The sequence below is a fragment of the Eleginops maclovinus genome, chromosome 18 (genome assembly GCF_036324505.1).
Source record: "Eleginops maclovinus isolate JMC-PN-2008 ecotype Puerto Natales chromosome 18, JC_Emac_rtc_rv5, whole genome shotgun sequence".
In the NCBI taxonomy this organism is placed as follows: Eukaryota; Metazoa; Chordata; class Actinopteri; order Perciformes; family Eleginopidae; genus Eleginops; species Eleginops maclovinus.
Window position 1 is genome coordinate 21,059,495 of NC_086366.1, and position 20,464 is coordinate 21,079,958.

A 20,464-nucleotide genomic window follows, 5' to 3' on the forward strand; every position below is an offset into this window, starting at 1 on the left:
ATGGACTCAGACCGACCAGTTTAGGTGTCCTCTCTGTGGAAGCTCCTCTTCATCAGTCCACTTCAAAGCTGACGGCTGACATATTTACGAGCAGTGAGGCTCATTAAGTCTTACGAGCATGTTCTTTTTTGGAGTTTGTTTTGGGTGAAGATTACATTTAACTTGTATGTTTGAAGTTGAATATAGGTTTAGGGAGAGACACTACAGGTGAATAGGATAAAGATATAGTAGAGATATCACCATGAAACCAACCCAGCTGATTACGTACATTGAGTCAAGTATTATCATTGTGAATTAAATTCCTTTATTACATGGTTTAGTTGAATACTCGATTCTGATCGGTCAATTCTGAACGTGTGACACATTCTTAATACAGAGTACAGACCGCTGTCAAGGACTATATTGACCGTTGTTAAGGAGGATCAAGAAAGACAAAGTAAAATAAGTTAAAATACGGAGTGCTTGACGTCAGATAAATCACCAGAAGAAGACAGACAGGAAGTAAACACTAACAGGAACACGGTCTGGGCTCTGCAGTGTCTAAGAACTTTTTAGTGGATCAGAAACTGTGAACAGACTTGAACACACGACGATTAGGGAGCCCGCTAAAAGTGATAAAATAAATGTTTATCAAGCGGCCGAAATTTTAACGAAACATTTAAAATAACGTGATAAATCTTATGTTTATTCGCAGGGGAGCAGATCACACATGGAACTATTTTTCCTAAAATAATTAAATCATCCAAAAAATGTTACTATTTCCTAAATCAATAAATGCAATAGCTAACAACACTAAGGTTTTCACCATTACTTTTCACAATAAATAAACAGGCAGGTTGTTCACATTAAATGATGCTCCAATAGCTTTTAAACCGTTTTGGCCCAAAGACCACATTTATAAGAAATAAATGTGACGACTTGTGTTCTGATTGGTCTACAGTCTTAACATCTGTTACGAACATATGTTGGGCAAGTTTCAGTAACAAAAGATCCAAACGATTTTTAGCATGAGCAAAATCAATGCAACATCAAAACAATCATTCACCTTAAAACCATCACACACCCACACACACACACACACACACACACACACACAAACACACACACACACACACACACACACACACACACACACACACACACACACCAATCAGATGAGACTCTGAAACAAACTGAAGGAGGTAGGAGTACGGTTCGCCTTTACTGGTTCATCTGCTCACTCTTCAAAGGCTTCTTCTCAGTATAGCCGGTTCTGCTCAATACACACATACACACACACACACACACACACACACACACACACACACACACACACACACACACACACACACACACACACACACACACAAAGAAAAAAGTCAGATTGAAGAAAATGATCTTACTTATCACATGATTGATAACCTCAGTAAACATTTGACTGATGTGTGTGTGGTCTCATTTCTAGTTTAAAGTTTTTTACAATAGAGATTGATGTTGGTTTCTTAAATGATGCTCCCATTTAGAAAAAGATGGCGTATGCTTTAAAAGTCACCTTTTATGCAAAAGTCTTTTATACATAAACATGTGTCCCCTCTGTGTAAAGAGATTCCAAAAGTTTCAGAAAAACAATGTCTCTATTTTACTCCTGATACACCCGTCTGAAAATAAGTGGCGACTACGTCATCTTCTGTTACACAGTCGGTCTGGACCCAATGGGTACAGTGACAAACATTACAATTGATAGCTAAAATGCAAATCAATAAAATAACATCATATCCATTGTGTTTGAGTTGGATAACTCTGTTGGGACCAAATTGATAAAATTAGATAAACTGAGATAAAATGTGTTATAAGATCATCTAACCTGTGCTGATCGTCTTCTTGCTGTGGAGAAAATAAATCATAATCATTTTTTCAGGCATCAATGGTGGTGGAAAGAGTTTATTGGATCAAGTTTATTGATGCAAATATGTTTATCAGTGTTGCAGCCGCTAAAGGTGAAGCTCATTTCAAGGACTTTGTCTGAGGCTCCTCACACTCACCTACGTGCAGGTAACACAGCAGCACACACAGGGTGAGCAGCACTGAGATGACAATGTAAAGCATCCAGCTTGGCTCTGAGGGGAAAACAAAAAACCAACATGACCTTTATATATATTTATATATACAGTCTATAAACATGACGTTAGGGTCGGATATGCTCCTCTGCTGCCACTCAGTGGAAGCTCACAGCACCGCTGTGTATTAAGTGTTACAAGCTATCTACCAGGGCTGCTACATTATTAAGTCATAAAAAAGATTATCTTGGTCAATATTGAAACATTGAAAAAATCGTCATATTTACCATATTGTTCATTGACTTCACAAATATAATAAGGATTTTTTTATATATTTATATACATACATCATTTCTTTGCATATATACTGTATAATATGGATTCTTTTGAATATATATATATATATATATATATATAGTTTTATATTATAGTAAATATGTTCATGTTCGACAAAATACATACACATATTTAAATAAATCAATTATATATATATAATTGTATGCAAAATATATTTTTATTTTAAGAATAAATCCATTTTATGTTTTTCATAAAAAGCGAAAAATAAATTGGAATATGGTGTGTACTTCCACCACCGAATGAAAAAATATTGATTTGTTTGAGTAGTTGTTAAATAGATTCCCCATATTAAAGTCATTCATTCAGCCATAACAGGTGTAAGCGCACGACTGTAAAGGAAGTGCGCGATGCACTGGATTAATACCACAACAAAAAACTGTTTAAAACGGAATGTGGCACAATACTCGTTTTATATGGATTATCTTTTTCATGCTCAATGGAAGCCAATATCATCATTAAAAATAAACCTGGCTTATTAACCAAGACCTCCCCCACTCACCCTCCACAGTCAGGATGAAGTTCTTTTTGATGGGCACCCTCAGGGCCTTATGGGATACGCTGCACGTGAACTCCCTGCCCGAGCGCTTGAGTGCAGCCTGCCAGGTAGAAGAAGGACGTCAGCGAGAACGTCTTGTCAGGGTTGTGTTTGTGGCTGGACAGCAGAACGTTCTGGAGCTTCACTGGGAGAGGAGCGTCCCACGCTCTGTGCCGACACCGCCAGGTCCTGCATGTACCACACGATCTCCACATCCAGAGGGTAGTAACTCTCTGCCTCACATGTCACCTTCTGCTCCTCGCCCTCCTGCAGCAACAGAGTGGATCCAACGTTGAGGGAGACCCTGGGAGCCTCTGAGGAATAGAGACAATAAACTCAGACTCTCTCAGCAAAATGTTGCCATTATGAGTTTGACTCCTGCTGCCAATGTTGCGTGCAAAAACAGCTATGTTTGTAAGAGGCAAAGTAACCCCTATGGACTATTGCTCAAACAGAACAATTATTTCATCACCTTGGCTTGTGGAAAACCGGCTGGGAATTACATTTCCTAACAAATAATAAATAAATTCATGAATCAAACAATGAAAAGGATATTTGAGACATTAGAGACGGTCTCATACTGTATGTAAATGAACAAAAGCCAAGAAGTGATTATTAATTAATTAATAATTTAAACACAATGATACAAGTAAAGCCCTTTTGAAAAAACCTGCAGTTAAAGTTAGATGACAAGATGAATATAGAACAATCATGTCTGTACATTTAACATAAACTGGTTTGAATAAAACAGTTAGCTTAGCACAAACACTTAAACTATAGAGAAACATCTAGCCTGGCTATCAGAGGATTATTAAAGCAAGGCAGGCAGCGCAGGTACTTCATTGTCACTTAGTTTTGTCCATATTTATACATTCTACATGTTCCTTCTTTAGTCATTGTGTGATTTTTTGTTTGGTTCTGCTGTTAACTTTTACAGTTCTCTTTCTCCTCAGTCCAACTGATCTTTTTTAATATCAAATAAACAAAACTATTACAACAATCTCAAAATATCTACTGTTCTTTTCAATACGTATAAATTGAGCCACACTGCATTGGTGCAGGCTACACAATCAGGTTGGATTTCAAGGGCACTAGGTGGCCACTACTCACCATTGGAATCAATTTACACTATCAGTCAGTTACAAATGACTAGTTTATCTGAAACAGATACTCTTTAACTATAAATGATTCTTCACATTTATCTTTTTTCTTCATGCAGAAAAGCCATAATAGACAGACCTTTATTTTATAACTCACATTATATAAAGCCCAGAAATGTCAGTCTGGTTTGATCCTCTCTTTGACTCTTCCTTACCTTCGACCTGCAGAACAATATCCACACTGACAAACACTGGAATAATGGACACGGAACAGATGTACGTCCCTTCATTGCTCATCTTGGTGAAGGGAAGGTTATAGGAAGCGTCCCCGTCTGCCAGGCCCATCAGCTCGACCCCAGTCCCCTGTCTCTGTCCTGTGCGGCTGTTGTGACTGAAGAGGCTGGTTCTCTCTCCACGCTGCTGCAGTATCCACTCCACACTGAATTTTGGTCCATGGTGGTCGACAGCAAACTGGCAATGGAGCTTCTGTTGGGAGCCCAGGCCTGCTCTCACTGATGGAGTTAGTGTCTTAATGACCAAGGCAGCTATGGAGACAAGACACAGGCACACAGAGACACACTGAGTTCCTAAACATGAAAACTGGCCAGCAATATATTTAAATATGGAACTGACGTTAACTTAGAAATAAAAAGCGTTATTTCTTGCATAGCTTCAAGGTGACAAGATAATCCAAAAACAAAGAAAATGTTTGATGAATTGGAGTAAATGGTGCCAACGTTTAACAGCAGCAAAACTTTATCAAACCATCCATTTACAAACCATCAAAAACTCATGCAGTAAGTCCCATGTATCCAGTCGTATGCTCAATACTTCCCAAACAAACAAACAAACACATATTCACTGAAACCTTGCTATTGAAAACCAAAAAGAACAGATTTTGGAGTTTACTTCAAGACTCTTTCAGAGTAATTTCAGAGATTGTGTTAATTGCTGCTCCAATTCACTTCAACTCACAGGAGTTTTCTCTGATAGTGGAATCTAGTTTACTGAGAAGACATGCTATTAGAGCAACATTTTCCTCAAGTATTTAAGATAACAACAATTAATGACAGAGGACATATTTTGCTCATTTTCAGGTTCATACAGTTTGTGTATGTCCATGCTTTAATGTTCAAAAACGTCTATATTTTGATATATTCTGCTCTGATTGGTTAGCTGGCTGTCTCTATTGTGATTGGTCAATCACATAGAGAAGTCCGGACCCTTAGCATATCATGTACAATGTGTTGGACTGCTAGCCATTAGACGCCAGAGTGTTACATAGCGATGCCACTATGTAACAGAAGTAAACAAAGGAGTCCTATGGAGGCGTTTCAGGAAGGGGGGAGAGTGTGGGAGAGAAACTCTCTCTGGAAGGAACACAGGGATTTTAGCCTTTGCAGACTATTTACATGCACACATACCTATATATATACCTATATATATATATAAATATACAGTATATATACAAAAATGATTCAACAGAGAGACATTGTGTTGCGTGTTACTTGTTGTGACGAGCATCTCTCTGTCCCCGATGGGAGGCCAGTGGTTGTAGTCCTGCTTTCTCGGGGCTGTTGTGTCCGATGGATGTCTGAGGAAGCCTGTGACTGTGAACAGGCCGTCGGTGTGTTTCAGGATGCAGGTGAACCAGTTGTTGTACTCCCGGGCCCCCATTACTGGCCAGCGAACATAGTTGCCTGCTGTGCTGTACCTACGCAGCTCACACTCCAACTGCTCTGCCTCCACTCCCTCCAAGTACCGCCGCAGGTCCAACTTAGAGACTACAACACAATATATGACATTAGAGACAATACATTTTAGTCTGTAACTCAATAGGCTGCAGGTCTTACCGGAAATCAGGAAAGTGATTGCTTGTGGATTAACAGCAGCATCTCCTTTTTGACCAAACTGCAGCATGGCCTTTCTGTGGATGAGCTGAGTCTCTGTGTGACCAAGTTCATTCTTAAACACGTGTTCATCAGTGAACTGACAGGGCAGCCATGACACCTGATAGACACACTGCACACCTGAGAGACACAGAAGTGTAGTTCACAAACATAGTACAGTATATTGTAGTGATATACTCAGGCTTGTGGAGTAAGGAATTTCATGATCAGGATTTATGAATCAGGAAGCGAAAAAGGTCACTGTCCTTATAGTTACATAAAAATAAGACGTAATCAGATTACTGTTGCATTGGGGGATTACTTGCAGGATTACAATGTTACAATATATTGTTTTTACACTGCATGAGAATTACAACACCAAGAGGCACAAGTCTCGATAGAGCCTAACTGTATTTGTTAATTAAAACAAAGCATTTTCTTCTCAAACGATTTGAGGTACTTCAACTCTTTTTCTGGGCCTGAGTGATTTGTCTAAATTGTACTGAAATTTGCTCACCACACCTCCAAGGATGCAAATTGCCCTCAACTGAAACAACTGCCTGTAAACAGGTTTAACCAGGGTTTGTCAGTCTTTGCAGTCCAAAACAGCCATACTAAAGTTCAAAATTGAAAGCTTCAAGTTAGATTTAAATTTAGCCGAAATTAGAACAGATCACAACAACACAGTTCAAGAGAAGAAATATTTTGAAGCTATATACTCGTATTTTAAGCAGTCAAAATGTCAGATTTCAATATCAAAAGTCAACATATACTCTACTAGTAGTTTAGTACGGTATAGTAGAGTAGAATAGTGTATACGTAGCACGGTTTAGTTGCTGGTAGTATTATAATATAGTATTGTGTAATATAGTAAAATACATTAGGAGGCTGCAGTACAGTAGGCTACTTTGTTGTAGTAGTTTAGTAATTTCACTCATGTTTTATGGGCTAACAAACAAGCCAAAATATGTAACAAAGCTAGAAAAAAACTTACCTGCACAAAGAGACAAGAAACTAAGTATTTTTAAGATTAAATACATTTTTATTCATTAGTAGCAATAACTGCTTGCTACTCGAGCACAACAGCGACTTCTTTACAGTTGATATTATACTTTCACTTTCCTTTCATAGAGATTATAATTTGCTAGGCCCGCCTCTCACATCACGTGTTAGGCAGATTGAATGTCACTGACCAGACATTCAAGTCTGACATTAAGGTGATTTGTTATTGGTTCATAAATAAACACAGTTCATCTTGAAATTGGAACTTTTCAAATGAAAGCCCTACTTGACTTTAAGTTAACTACGTCCATACCATGTTAGACATACAATCAGATGACACAAATACATTATTTCAGCTAATTCGAAAAAAAATAAATGAGTTAACATTATTTATCAGGTTTCATTTTCACACCGCGCCACACCTGCAGTACCCGCCTCCTCCTGTCGTGTCGCTGTGAAGATGTCTGAACACTGCGGGTCCCTCTTGATGTTATGACGCTGAAGTGACTAGCGGAATCGCTTGATACAAAACCGTGGATATGCTTTTAAAATCGTGTGAAAAACGAATTATGTTAACAGCCTTTTTCTGTTTGATAATTTATATTCGGTTATAATCTGCAGTACTGGTGGTTTTGTGAAATAAATAGTCTACTAATAGTCTACAGCTCATGAATGGGAATTGAAAAACTGAACTAAATTAGCAAAATAGCTAACCTGCTAACTTACTTCAGCAGCCATGGCATTGATGGACACAGTTAATGTAAACCTTTTGTACAATATAGACATCAAAACAAAATGCATATTTTGTTTTGCAAATACGACACTGCAGGTTACTCAAAGTATTTAAAGCTTCACTCATTTGAAACAGAATGTAGCGAAAATAAATAAATGTGTTTCTAAATATTAGTTTTTTAATTTAATTTTTCAATTTGATAATGTGACATCGAATCTCAGTCTAAGTAAAGCTGTATTTATCCCTGTGAATGGACTCAGACCTACCAGTTTTGGAAGCTCCTCTTCATCAGTCCAGCTGAAGGCTGACATATTTACGAGCAGTGAGGCACAGATAGTCTTACAAGCATGTTCTTTGAAAAACACACATGTATATATGTGTGTGTGTGTGTGTGTGTGGGTGTTCTTACAGTTTTACACGAAGTTTAAATTTAACCTGTATGTTTGAAGTTGAATATAGGTTTATGGAGAGACACTACAGGTGAATAGGATGAAGATACAGTTGATTGATATCACCATGAAACCAACCCAGTTGATTACTTACATTGAGAGGATTTTAACTTTTGTATTACAAGTATTATCGTTGAGTTTAGTTCCTTTATTGTCATTGTACAGGAACAACAAAATTAAAAAATATTTGAAATATGAGTCTGAAACATTAACTCATTAAATACGTTAAATAAGGTTGTTTAAAGACGTAAAGCACTTTGGATATCTCTTTGTATCTCCAAAAAATCACCAAGTTTGTACGTAAAAAATGGGAATTTCATCGACAATGAATGATATACTGTATGAACCCTCTATAAAAACTTCAAGCATATAGATACAAGATAATTAAACTCGAAATGTGTCTATACTTAATTGCCACTAAAGTGTAGATTTCTGGGTCAGAATATGAGAAAAAATCAATCATAATGAGAAAAAGGATTTAAAGTGTTCAATATATTGTAAAATTCCTTATCTTTGCAAGTCAAATGTTACAAATAGAAAACAGTATGAAGCTTCCTCACTTTTTTATTTGCGAGAATTATGTTGTATTACTTTGATGTTTCAACATTTACCTATCTAATAATGAACTTTTGTGAACTGATGGAGAAATCTAGAGATGCAAATAGACAAAGCAAGTCAAATAAACCTACATTTGATTTCTTTTTATGTTTTCTTTTCAATATAAAAGAATGAAAGTAGACTTTTTGAAAAACTAAAAAGTCAAAAGACTGAAAGTGTAACATTTTTGTAAGGGCTGTTTTCACCTTAAGAGAAAGAAGCTGTTTGCTAAAAGTGATCAAAATCAAGCGGCTTACTTACAGTGAAGTTTTAAAGTAACATTTCCAATCACGTGATAAATCTTATGTTTATTCGCAGGGGAGCAGCTCACACATGGAATTATTTTTCCCCAAATAATTAAATAATCTGAAATGAACTATATCCTAAGTCAATAAATGCAATACCTGCTGGGCATATTATACTTACAAGCTTAAGGCTTTCGCCCTTATTTTTCACAATAAATAAACAGGCAGGTTGTTCACATTAAATGATGCACCAATAGTTTTTATACACTTCTGGCCCAAAGACTTGTATTCCGATTGATCTACAGCAGGGGCATCCAAACAATAGCCCGGGGGCCACATGCGGCCTGTGGTCCATTTTTAATCAGCCCTCAGCAAATTATAAGTAAGTACAACAGAATATGGCCCACACATGAAACTTGTGCTTTTCTTATTTTGTACTTCTTAAATGTATTTTAAAAAATATATATATTGCAGTAGTATTCATGCGTTAATAATACCACTTTTCAAATAAATTCAGTCAATTAAAGTTGAAACCTTTTCTAACAAATCTAAGTGGATAACAAAAAGCCCCAAAACGTATTTGCATAACAAGCATATTTCCCCTTATTATAAGCAATCTGAGGCTTCTGTTGTAAGGGATGAGCTGCCAAAAACAAATGAAACCCCATGGAGAACATTTTCAAGTATCAAGAATAATTTACCTATGTTAGATTGATTGATCCTCAGTGAAAAAAGCTTGGACATGTGGATATATGTTGGGCAAGTTTCAGTAACAAGAGAACTTTAAAGATTTTGGCTCACATGAAGAATCACACTCAAAGTCCCATCGTGTTTATTAAATGTCTTCAATATGAAATATTGTACTTACACTGTGTGCGTATCTTTGATAGGCATCTTGTTCAGACAGTGGATACATGTTACTTGATAGTGTTTCTTGTAGTTTCTGAGATAACCGTTTTTCTGTTTTCTATATTCAGTCTTTCTCGCATGAGACTACTTTTATTAAATTAAATCAAATACAATGAAAAATATAGATACAACACTGCACTCCTATGTGCCCAAATATAGTTAGATGCAGTGTCCCTCAATAATTCTTACAGATGTGTGAATGCGTTAACTTCCTCAGATTTTCATTATATAATTCATTCTTCAAGTCACGTTCTATTTACATCCATGTTTGCTGTCCTTCAGTATGGGAGTATTTGCTTTCTGTGTTGCCTGTGATCAGAACTTGCACGTTCATTAAAAAGCTTTGCTCTATTAAACTACTACTACTACTTCTATGCATGAACCTGTAAACTGTTGCATTTCCCCCAGTTTGATAATTTAATATAAAGGTCTTTTAGCATGAGCAAAATCAATGCAACATCAAAACAATCATTCACCTTAAAACAATCACACACACACACACACACACACACACACACACACACACACACACACACACACCAATCAGATGAGACTCTGAAACAACTGAAGGAGGTAGGAGGACGGTTCGCCTTTACTGGTTCATCAGCTCACTCTTCAAAGTCTTCTGCTCAGAATAGTCTGTTCTGCTCAATACACACACACACACACACACACACACACACACACACACACACACACACACACACACACACACACACACACACACACACACACACACACACAAAGAAAAAAGTCAGATTGAAGAAAATGATCTTACTTATCACATGATTGATAACCTCAGTAAACATTTGACTGATGTGTGTGTGGTCTCATTTCTAGTTTAAAGTTTTTTACAATAGAGATTGATGTTGGTTTCTTAAATGATGCTCCCATTTAGAAAAAGATGGCGTATGCTTTAAAAGTCACCTTTTATGCAAAAGTCTTTTATACATAAATATGTGGCCCCTCTGTGTAAAGAGATTCCAAAAGTTTCAGAAAAAACAATGTCTCTCTTTTACTCCTGATACACCTTAACAAAAACCTGTCTGAAAATAAGCTGATCAGATTTTGGCCACTTTGTGATGTCACAATGTTTTTAGGGTTGTGCAACCATTAGCCACTAACCAACCGTGGTAACACCTGCCCACCGTATTACCTGAATCTCCTCCTAGAGCACCATTGTGTTTTTTCAAACCAATCATCTCACAGAGTGGCGTGGCCAGCAGTAGCTCATTAGCATTTAAAGCTACAGACACTGAATTAGCACTTTTGCAACAGAGCTGAAACAGAGGGGTATATGGCATGTGACAATACATGATCTGTTTTGGATATCCAGCCAAACACTTCAGGGACATGTTTTGTGTTTATCTGAGACATATAATATAGTGTTGAATAAGAGCATAATACGGGACTTTTAAGGCATGGCTATATGGCATTCTTGTGATTGACAGGTTGCTACCATGTCTAGTTTGGGACTTGTTTGTGCTTTAGTCTAAGAATATTAACCCTTTTTACAGTTCAGGAAAGGTCCAAGTGTCTCTCCTGCTTGCAAAAATCCTAACCAAAAAGGGTCCAAAGTGGCGACTATGTCATCTTCTGATACACCGTCGATCTGGACAGCGACATACATTAGAATTGATAGCTAAAATGCAAATCAATCAAATAACATCATATACAGTGTGTTTGAGTTGGATAACTGTTGGGACCAAATTTGATTAAAAAAAAGATATAAAACCCAATTATTGCTCCAGATAGATGTTATAATATTGTAGCAGAGGTCCACACACACACACACACACACATACACACACACAGACACACACCCACACACACACAAACTCCCACACACATACACACACACACACACACACACACACACACACACACACACACACACACACACACACACACACACACGTGAAATATAAGTAAATGGTAACGGTTAAATCTAAAAAGGTTGTGTTATAAGATCATCTAACCTGTGCTGATCGTCTTCTTGCTGTGGAGAAAATAAATCATAATCATTTTTTCAGGCATCAACGGTGGTGGAAAGAGTTTATTGGATCAAGTTTATTGATGCAAATATGTTTATCAGTGTTGCAGCCGCTAAAGGTGAAGCTCATTTCAAGGACTTTGTCTGAGGCTCCTCACACTCACCTACGTGCAGGTAACACAGCAGCACACACAGGGTGAGCAGCACTGAGATGACAATGTAAAGCATCCAGCTTGGCTCTGAGGAGAAAACAAAAAACCAACATGACCTTTATATATATTTATATATACAGTCTATAAACATGACGTTAGGGTCGGATATGCTCCTCTGCTGCCACTCAGTGGAAGCTCACAGCACCGCTGTGTATTAAGTGTTACAAGCTATCTACCAGGGCTGCTACATTATTAAGTCATAAAAAAGATTATCTTGGTCAATATTGAAACATTGAGAAAATCGTCATATTTACCATATTGTTCATTGACTTCACAAATATAATAAGGATTTTTTTGAGTATCTAGTATATATATACAAATCTATAAATAAATAAAAATTGACTTTGAAAACATAAAGTGGACTTTCTTATATATTTATATACATATATTATTTCTTTGCATATATACTGTATATATACACAATGTGGATTATTTTGAATATATATATAAATATGTATAATTTTATATTATAATAAATATGTTTATGTTTGACAGAATACATACACATATTTAAATATCAAATCAATGTCATTTTTTTTAGATCAACATTTTTTTATTTTAAAAATAAATACATTTTATGTTTTTCATGAACAGCAAAAACAAATTGGAATATGGTGTGTACTTCCACCACCAAATGAAAAAATATTGATTTGTTTGAGTAGTTGTTCAATAGATTCCCCATATTAAAGTCATTAATTCAGCCATAACAGGTGTAAGCGCACGACTGTAAAGGAAAGGCGCGATGCACTGGATTAATACCACAACAAAATACTTCTTGATTAAATGTGAGGCACAATACTCATTTTATATGGATTATCTTCTTTTTCATGCTCAACGGAAGCCAATATCGTCATTAAAAATAAACCTGGTGTATTTACCCAGCCCTCCTCCACTCACCCTCCACAGTCAGGATGAAGCTCTTTTTGATGGGCACCCTCAGGGCCTGATGGGATACGCTGCATGAGAACTCCCTGCCCGAGCGCTTGAGTGCACCCTGCAGGTAGAAGAAGGACGTCAGCGAGAACGTCTTGTCAGGGTTGTGTTTGTGGCTGGACAGCAGAACGTTCTGGAGCTTCTCTGGGAAAGGAGCGTCCGCCGTCTGTCCAGACACCGCCGGGTCCTGCATGTACCACACGATCTCCACATCCAGAGGGTAGTAACTCTTGGCAACACATGTCACCTTATGCTCCTCGCCCTCCTGCAGCAACAGAGTGGATCCAACATTGAGGGAGACCCTGGGAGCCTCTGAGGAATAGAGACAATAAACTCAGACTCTCTCAGCAAAATGTTCCATTATGAGTTTGACTCCTGCTGCCAATGTTGCGTGCAAAAACAGCTATGTTTGTAAGAGGCAAACGAAACCCCTATGGACTATTGCTCAAACAGAACAATTATTTCCATCACCTTGGCTTGTGGAAAACCAGCTGGGAATTACATTTCCTAACAAATTATAAATAAATTCATGAATCAAACAATGAAAAGGATATTTGAGACATAAGAGGCGGTCTCATACTGTATGTAAATGAACAAAAGCCAAGAAGTGATTATTAATTAATTAATAATTTAACCACAATGATACAAGTAAAGCCCTTTTGAAAAAACCTGCAGTTAAAGTTAGATGACAAGATGAATATAGAACAATCATGTCTGTACATTTAACATAAACTGGTTTGAATAAAACAGTTAGCTTAGCACAAACACTTAAACTATAGAGAAACATCTAGCCTGGCTATCAGAGGATTATTAAAGCAAAGCAGGCAGCGCAGGTACTTCATTGTCACTTAGTTTTGTCCATATTTATACATTCTACATGTTCCTTCTTTAGTCATTGTGTCATTTTTTGTTTGGTTCTGCTGTTAACTTTTACAGTTCTCTTTCTCCTCAGTCCAACTGATCTTTTTAAATATCAAATAAACAAAACTATTCCAACATTCTCAAAATATCTACTGTTCTTTTCAATACGTATAAATTGAGCCACACTGCGTTGGTACAGGCTACACAATCAGGTTGGATTTTATGGGCACTAGGTGTCCTCACGGCGTTTTGGAATGGAAATGTTTGCTTTTTATTATGGTAGTAAAAACACTTCAACAGGCACTTCAAACTGAAACTGAAAAGTTGAAATATCTTCTACTCAAATTATTCGGAAGGGACATACAAAAAAAGTGAAGCACGAGGTGGCCGCTACTGACGGCACGCACTCTGTTCTCATTTCGAATCAATTTACACTATCAGTCAGTTACAAATGACTAGTTTATCTGAAACAGATACTCTTTAACTATAAATGATTCTTCACATTTATCTTTTTTCTTCATGCAGAAAAGCCATAATAGACAGACCTTTATTTTATAACTCACATTATATAAAGCCCAGAAATGTCAGTCTGGTTTGATCCTCTCTTTGACTCTTCCTTACCTTCGACCTGCAGAACAATATCCACACTGACGAACACTGGAATAATGGACACTGAACAGATGTACGTCCCTTCATTGCTCATCTTGGTGAAGGGAAGGTTATAGGAAGCATCCCCGCCTGCCAGGCCCATCAACTCGACCCCGGTCCCCTGTCTCTGTCCTGTGCGGCTGTTGTGACTGAAGAGGCTGGTTCTCTCTCCACGCTGCTGCAGTATCCACTCCACACTGAAGTTTGGTCCATGGTGGTCGACAGCAAACTGGCAATGGAGCTTCTGTTGGGAGCCCAGGCCTGCTCTCACTGATGGAGTTAGTGTCTTAATGACCATGGCAGCTATGGAGATAAGACACAGGCACACAGAGACACACTTAGTTCCTAAACATGAAAACTGGCCAGCAATATATTTAAATATGGAACTGACGTTAACTTAGAAATAAAAAGCGTTATTTCTTGCATAGCTTCAAGGTGACAAGATAATCCAAAAACAAAGAAAATGTTTGATGAATTGGAGTAAATGGTGCCAACGTTTAACAGCAGCAAAACTTTATCAAACCATCCATTTACAAACCGTCAGAAACTCACGCAGTAAGTCTCATCTATCCAGTCGTATGCTCAATACTTCCCAAAAACATGCATATTCACTGAAACCTTGCCATTCAAAACACACAGATCTTAGTTCACTGCAAGAGTGTTTGAGAGCAGTGGTGTAGAGTTACTAAGTTCTGTACTTAAGTATCATTTTGAGGTACTTGTACTATACTTGAGTATTTCCATGTTTTGCTACTTTGTACTACCACTCCATTACAATTCAGAGGCAATTTGTTTACTTTTACTCCACTACATTTATTGAATACCTTTAGTTACTCTGCAGATTTGGATTAATGATGTGAAATATAATCAACACTTAAATTAGACTTTAGTTCCACCTGGAGTAAATTAAAACTGCACCTTTACCAGCTTTGATAAAAATGTAATGCATCAATAGTTATAATACAAACACATAATATATATTATTAGTACTTCCACTTTTGGTACTTCAAGTACATTTTGATGCCAATGCTTTTGTATTTTTACTTGAGTAACATTTTGGAAGCGGGATTTAACTTGTACCAGGGTATTCCTACACTCTGGTACTTCTACTTTTACTCAAATACAAGATCTGAGTACTTTTTCCACCTCTGTTTGAAGTTCAAAACAGAATTTGGTTGTAGATTCTCTTTTACAGAGAAGACATGCTATAAAAACAACAAGTATTTTAAAGTAAAAATAATTAATTCATAATGACATATTATGTTCATTTTCATATTCATATGTGTATGTTGTCTCTCTACTGTGACATGTCTCATGATTTAAGGTTCAAAAAGCTCTTTATTTTACATAAAAACACAAAAGAGCCTCCTTAATGAAAAATATCATTTTGTAGGTACAGTATTTCTTTAACTGTGTGGAAACTCCACCTTTGAGTGGGTGTTAACGTGATTTAGTTTAGATCTCATAAGACCTGTGAGAGTGTACCATAAACATCATTACCATGATGATGATCTAGATGCATGTAGTTGACCCAAAACGTTCACTACTAAACTTACAATACAATTTTGTATCCCAAAATGATTCGACAGAGAGACATTGTGTTGCATGTTACTTGTTGTGACGAGCATCTCTCTGTCCCCGATGGGAGGCCAGCTGATGTAGTCTTGCTGTCTCGGGGCTGTTGTGTCCGATGGGTGTCTGAGGAAGCCTGTGACTGTGAACAGGCCGTTGGTGTGTTTCAGGATGCAGGTGAACCAGTTGTTGTACTCCCGGGCCCCCATTACTGGCCAGCGAACATGGATGCCTGCTGTGCTGTACCTACGCAGCTCACACTCCAACTGCTCTGCCTCCACTCCCTCCAAGTACCGCCGCAGGTCCAACTTAGAGGCTACATCACAATATATGACATTAGAGACAATACATTTTAGTCTGTAACTCAATAGGCTGCAGGTCTTACCGGAAATCAGGAAAGTGATTGCTTGTGGATTAACAGCAGCATCTCCTTTTTGACCAAACTGCAGCATGGCCTTTCTGTGGATGAGCTGAGGTTCCAGTGTGACCAAGTTCATTCTTAAACACGTGTTCATCAGTGAACTGACAGGGCAGCCATGACACCTGATGGACACACTGCACACCTGAGAGACAGAAGTGTAGTTCACAAACATAGTACAGTATATTGTAGTGATAGGCTTGGGGAGTATGGAATTTCATGATCAGGATTTATGAATCAGGAAGCGAAAAAGGTCACTCCCTTATAGTTACATAAAAATAAGACGTAATCAGATTACTGTTGCATTGGGGGATTACTTGCAGGATTACAATGTTACAATATATTGTTTTTACACTGCATGAGAATTACAACACCAAGAGGCACAAGTCTCGATAGAGCCTAACTGTATTTGTTAATTAAAACAAAGCATTTTCTTCTCAAACGATTTGAGGTACTTCAGCTCTTTTTCTGGGCTGAGTGATTTGTCTAAATTTTACTGAAATTTGCTCACCACACCTCCAAGGATGCAAATTGCCCTCAACTGAAACAACTGCCTGTAAACAGGTTTAACCAGGGTTTGTCAGTCTTTGCAGTCCAAAACAGCCATACTAAAGTTCAAAATTGAAAGCTTCAAGTTAGATTTAAATTTAGCCGAAATTAGAACAGATCACAACAACACAGTTCAAGAGAAGAAATATTTTTGAAGCTATATACTCGTATTTTAAGCAGTCAAAATGTCAGATTTCAATATCAAAGTCAACATATACTACTAGTAGTTTAGTACGGTATAGTAGAGTAGAATAGTGTATACGTAGCACGGTTTAGTTGCTGGTAGTATTATAATATAGTATTGTGTAATATAGTAAAATACATTAGGAGGCTGCAGTACAGTAGGCTACTTTGTTGTAGTAGTTTAGTAATTTCACTCGTGTTTTATGGGCTAACAAACAAGCCAAAATATGTAACAAAGCTAGAGAAAAACTTACCTGCACAAAGAGACAAGAAACTAAGTATTTTTAAGATTAAATACATTTGTATTCATTAGTAGAGATAGCTGCTTGCTACTCGAGCACAACAGCGACTTCTTTACAGTTGATATTATACTTTCACTTTCCTTTCATAGAGATTATAATTTGCTAGGCCCGCCTCTCACATCACGTGTTAGTCAGATTGAATGTCACTGACCAGACGTTCAAGTCTGACATTAAGGTGATTTGTTATTGGTTCATAAATAAACACAGTTCATCTTGAAATTGGAACTTTTCAAATGAAAGCCCTACTTGACTTTAAGTTAACTACGTCCATACCATGTTAGACATACAATCAGATGACACAAATACATTATTTCAGCTAATTCGAAAAAAATAAAATGAGTTAACATTATTTATCAGGTTTCATTTTCACACCGCGCCACACCTGCAGTACCCGCCTCCTCCTGTCGTGTCGCTGTGAAGATGTCTGAACACTGCGGGTCCCTCTTGATGTTATGACGCTGAAGTGACTAGCGGAATCGCTTGATACAAAACCGTGGATATGCTTTTAAAATCGTGTGAAAAACGAATTATGTTAACAGCCTTTTTCTGTTTGATAATTTATATTCGGTTATAATCTGCAGTACTGGTGGTTTTGTGAAATAAATAGTCTACTAATAGTCTACAGCTCATGAATGGGAATTGAAAAACTGAACTAAATTAGCAAAATAGCTAACCTGCTAACTTACTTCAGCAGCCATGGCATTGATGGACACAGTTAATGTAAACCTTTTGTACAATATAGACATCAAAACAAAATGCATATTTTGTTTTGCAAATACGACACTACAGGTTACTCAAAGTATTTAAAGCTTCACTCATTTGAAACAGAATGTAGCGAAAATAAATAAATGTGTTTCTAAATATTAGTTTTTTAATTTAATTTTTCAATTTGATAATGTGACATCGAATCTCAGTCTAAGTAAAGCTGTATTTATCCCTGTGAATGGACTCAGACCTACCAGTTTTGGAAGCTCCTCTTCATCAGTCCAGCTGAAGGCTGACATATTTACGAGCAGTGAGCAGTGCCGCTGCTAGCCATTTTGGTGCCCTAAGCATAATTCCTTCATGATGCCCTCCCCCCCCCCCCCCCCCCCCCAATAAAAAAACATTATGAGTTGTGATGAGTGAGTGGGGAGGGAAGGGGGGAGGGGAGAGGGGGGCACCATCGGTACCTTTGAGTAGTATGCCTAAAAAGTGCCTCATATTTCTATAGCCTACTGAAATAATTTCGGCCTTATAATTATTATGACGATTTTTCATTAGGCTATTTTTGGTGGTGCCCCCTCGACACTTGGTGCCCTACGCACAGCGCGTAATGCGCGTTATGGGAGCGGCGGCACTGGCAGTGAGGCACAGACAGTCTTACAAGCATGTTCTTTGAAAAACACACATGTATATATGTGTGTGTGTGTGTGTGTGTTTCAAGGTTTCAAGGTTTCAAGTTTCAAGGTTTTATTGGTCATATGCACAGCAGATACAGCGTATATGTTGGCAATGAAAATCTTATGTCGCGTGCTCCTCCAACAACTCAACATGCATGGTGCAAAAGATAAATAAAGTAGTGCAAAAAGAGAGAAGAATATTTACAATATTAACAATAAAGATTTGAGGATGTGAAATATATACATATGTGGAATACATTGAGAGTATTTAAATACTTTACACTGTTGAATGAGGAGGTATGGACAGATGCATATATTATGTATAGCAGATGTATATGGCAGATATGTACAATATATAGATATGTGTATGTGTGTGTGTGTGTGTGTTTGGGTGTTCTTACAGTTTTACACGAAGTTTAAATTTAACCTGTATGTTTGAAGTTGAATATAGGTTTATGGAGAGACACTACAGGTGAATAGGATGAAGATACAGTTGATTGATATCACCATGAAACCAACCCAGTTGATTACTTACATTGAGAGGATTTTAACTTTTGTATTACAAGTATTATCGTTGAGTTTAGTTCCTTTATTGTCATTGTACAGGAACAACAAAATTAAAAAATATTTGAAATATGAGTCTGAAACATTAACTCATTAAATACGTTAAATAAGGTTGTTTAAAGACGTAAAGCACTTTGGATATCTCTTTGTATCTCCAAAAAATCACCAAGTTTGTACGTAAAAAATGGGAATTTCATCGACAATGAATGATATACTGTGTGAACCCTCTATAAAAACTTCAAGCATATAGATAACAAGATAATTAAACTCGAAATGTGTCTATACTTAAGTGCCACTAAAGTGTAGATTTCTGGGTCAGAATATGAGAAAAAATCAATCATAATGAGAAAAAGGATTTAAAGTGTTCAATATATTGTAAAATTCCTTATCTTTGCAAGTCAAATGTTACAAATAGAAAACAATATGAAGCTTCCTCACTTTTTTATTTGCGAGAATTATGTTGTATTACTTTGATGTTTCAACATTTACCTATCTAATAATGAACTTTTGTGAACTGATGGAGAAATCTAGAGATGCAAATAGACAAAGCAAGTCAAATAAACCTACATTTGATTTCTTTTTATGTTTTCTTTTCAATATAAAAGAATGAAAGTAGACTTTTTGAAAAACTAAAAAGTCAAAAGACTGAAAGTGTAACATTTTTGTAAGGGCTGTTTTCACCTTAAGAGAAAGAAGCTGTTTGCTAAAAGTGATCAAAATCAAGCGGCTTACTTACAGTGAAGTTTTAAAGTAACATTTCCAATCACGTGATAAATCTTATGTTTATTCGCAGGGGAGCAGCTCACACATGGAATTATTTTTCCCCAAATAATTAAATAATCTGAAATGAACTATATCCTAAGTCAATAAATGCAATACCTGCTGGGCATATTATACTTACAAGCTTAAGGCTTTCGCCCTTATTTTTCACAATAAATAAACAGGCAGGTTGTTCACATTAAATGATGCACCAATAGTTTTTATACACTTCTGGC

At 37.0% G+C, this 20,464-nt stretch overlaps 2 protein-coding genes across 2 annotated transcripts; both read right to left on the bottom strand.

Moving 5' to 3' along the window:
• Positions 1-281: 281 nt before the first annotated feature.
• On the bottom strand, positions 282-6,957 carry LOC134880217 (tapasin-related protein-like). The gene is given in 10 exon segments (XM_063907000.1): positions 282-1,252; positions 1,844-1,863; positions 2,022-2,096; positions 2,893-2,992; positions 2,994-3,086; positions 3,088-3,242; positions 4,244-4,573; positions 5,537-5,812; positions 5,882-6,058; positions 6,912-6,957. Coding segments are annotated over 10 exon segments (1,287 nt in total). The 3' UTR covers positions 282-1,237.
• Positions 6,958-9,758: 2,801 nt separating this feature from the next.
• On the bottom strand, positions 9,759-17,536 carry LOC134880216 (tapasin-like). Its single transcript, XM_063906998.1, is given in 10 exon segments — positions 9,759-10,339; positions 10,380-10,496; positions 11,832-11,851; positions 12,010-12,084; positions 12,955-13,302; positions 14,473-14,802; positions 16,112-16,387; positions 16,457-16,550; positions 16,552-16,634; positions 17,476-17,536. Coding segments are annotated over 9 exon segments (1,287 nt in total). The 5' UTR covers positions 17,522-17,536; the 3' UTR covers positions 9,759-10,339; positions 10,380-10,481.
• Positions 17,537-20,464: the final 2,928 nt, after the last annotated feature.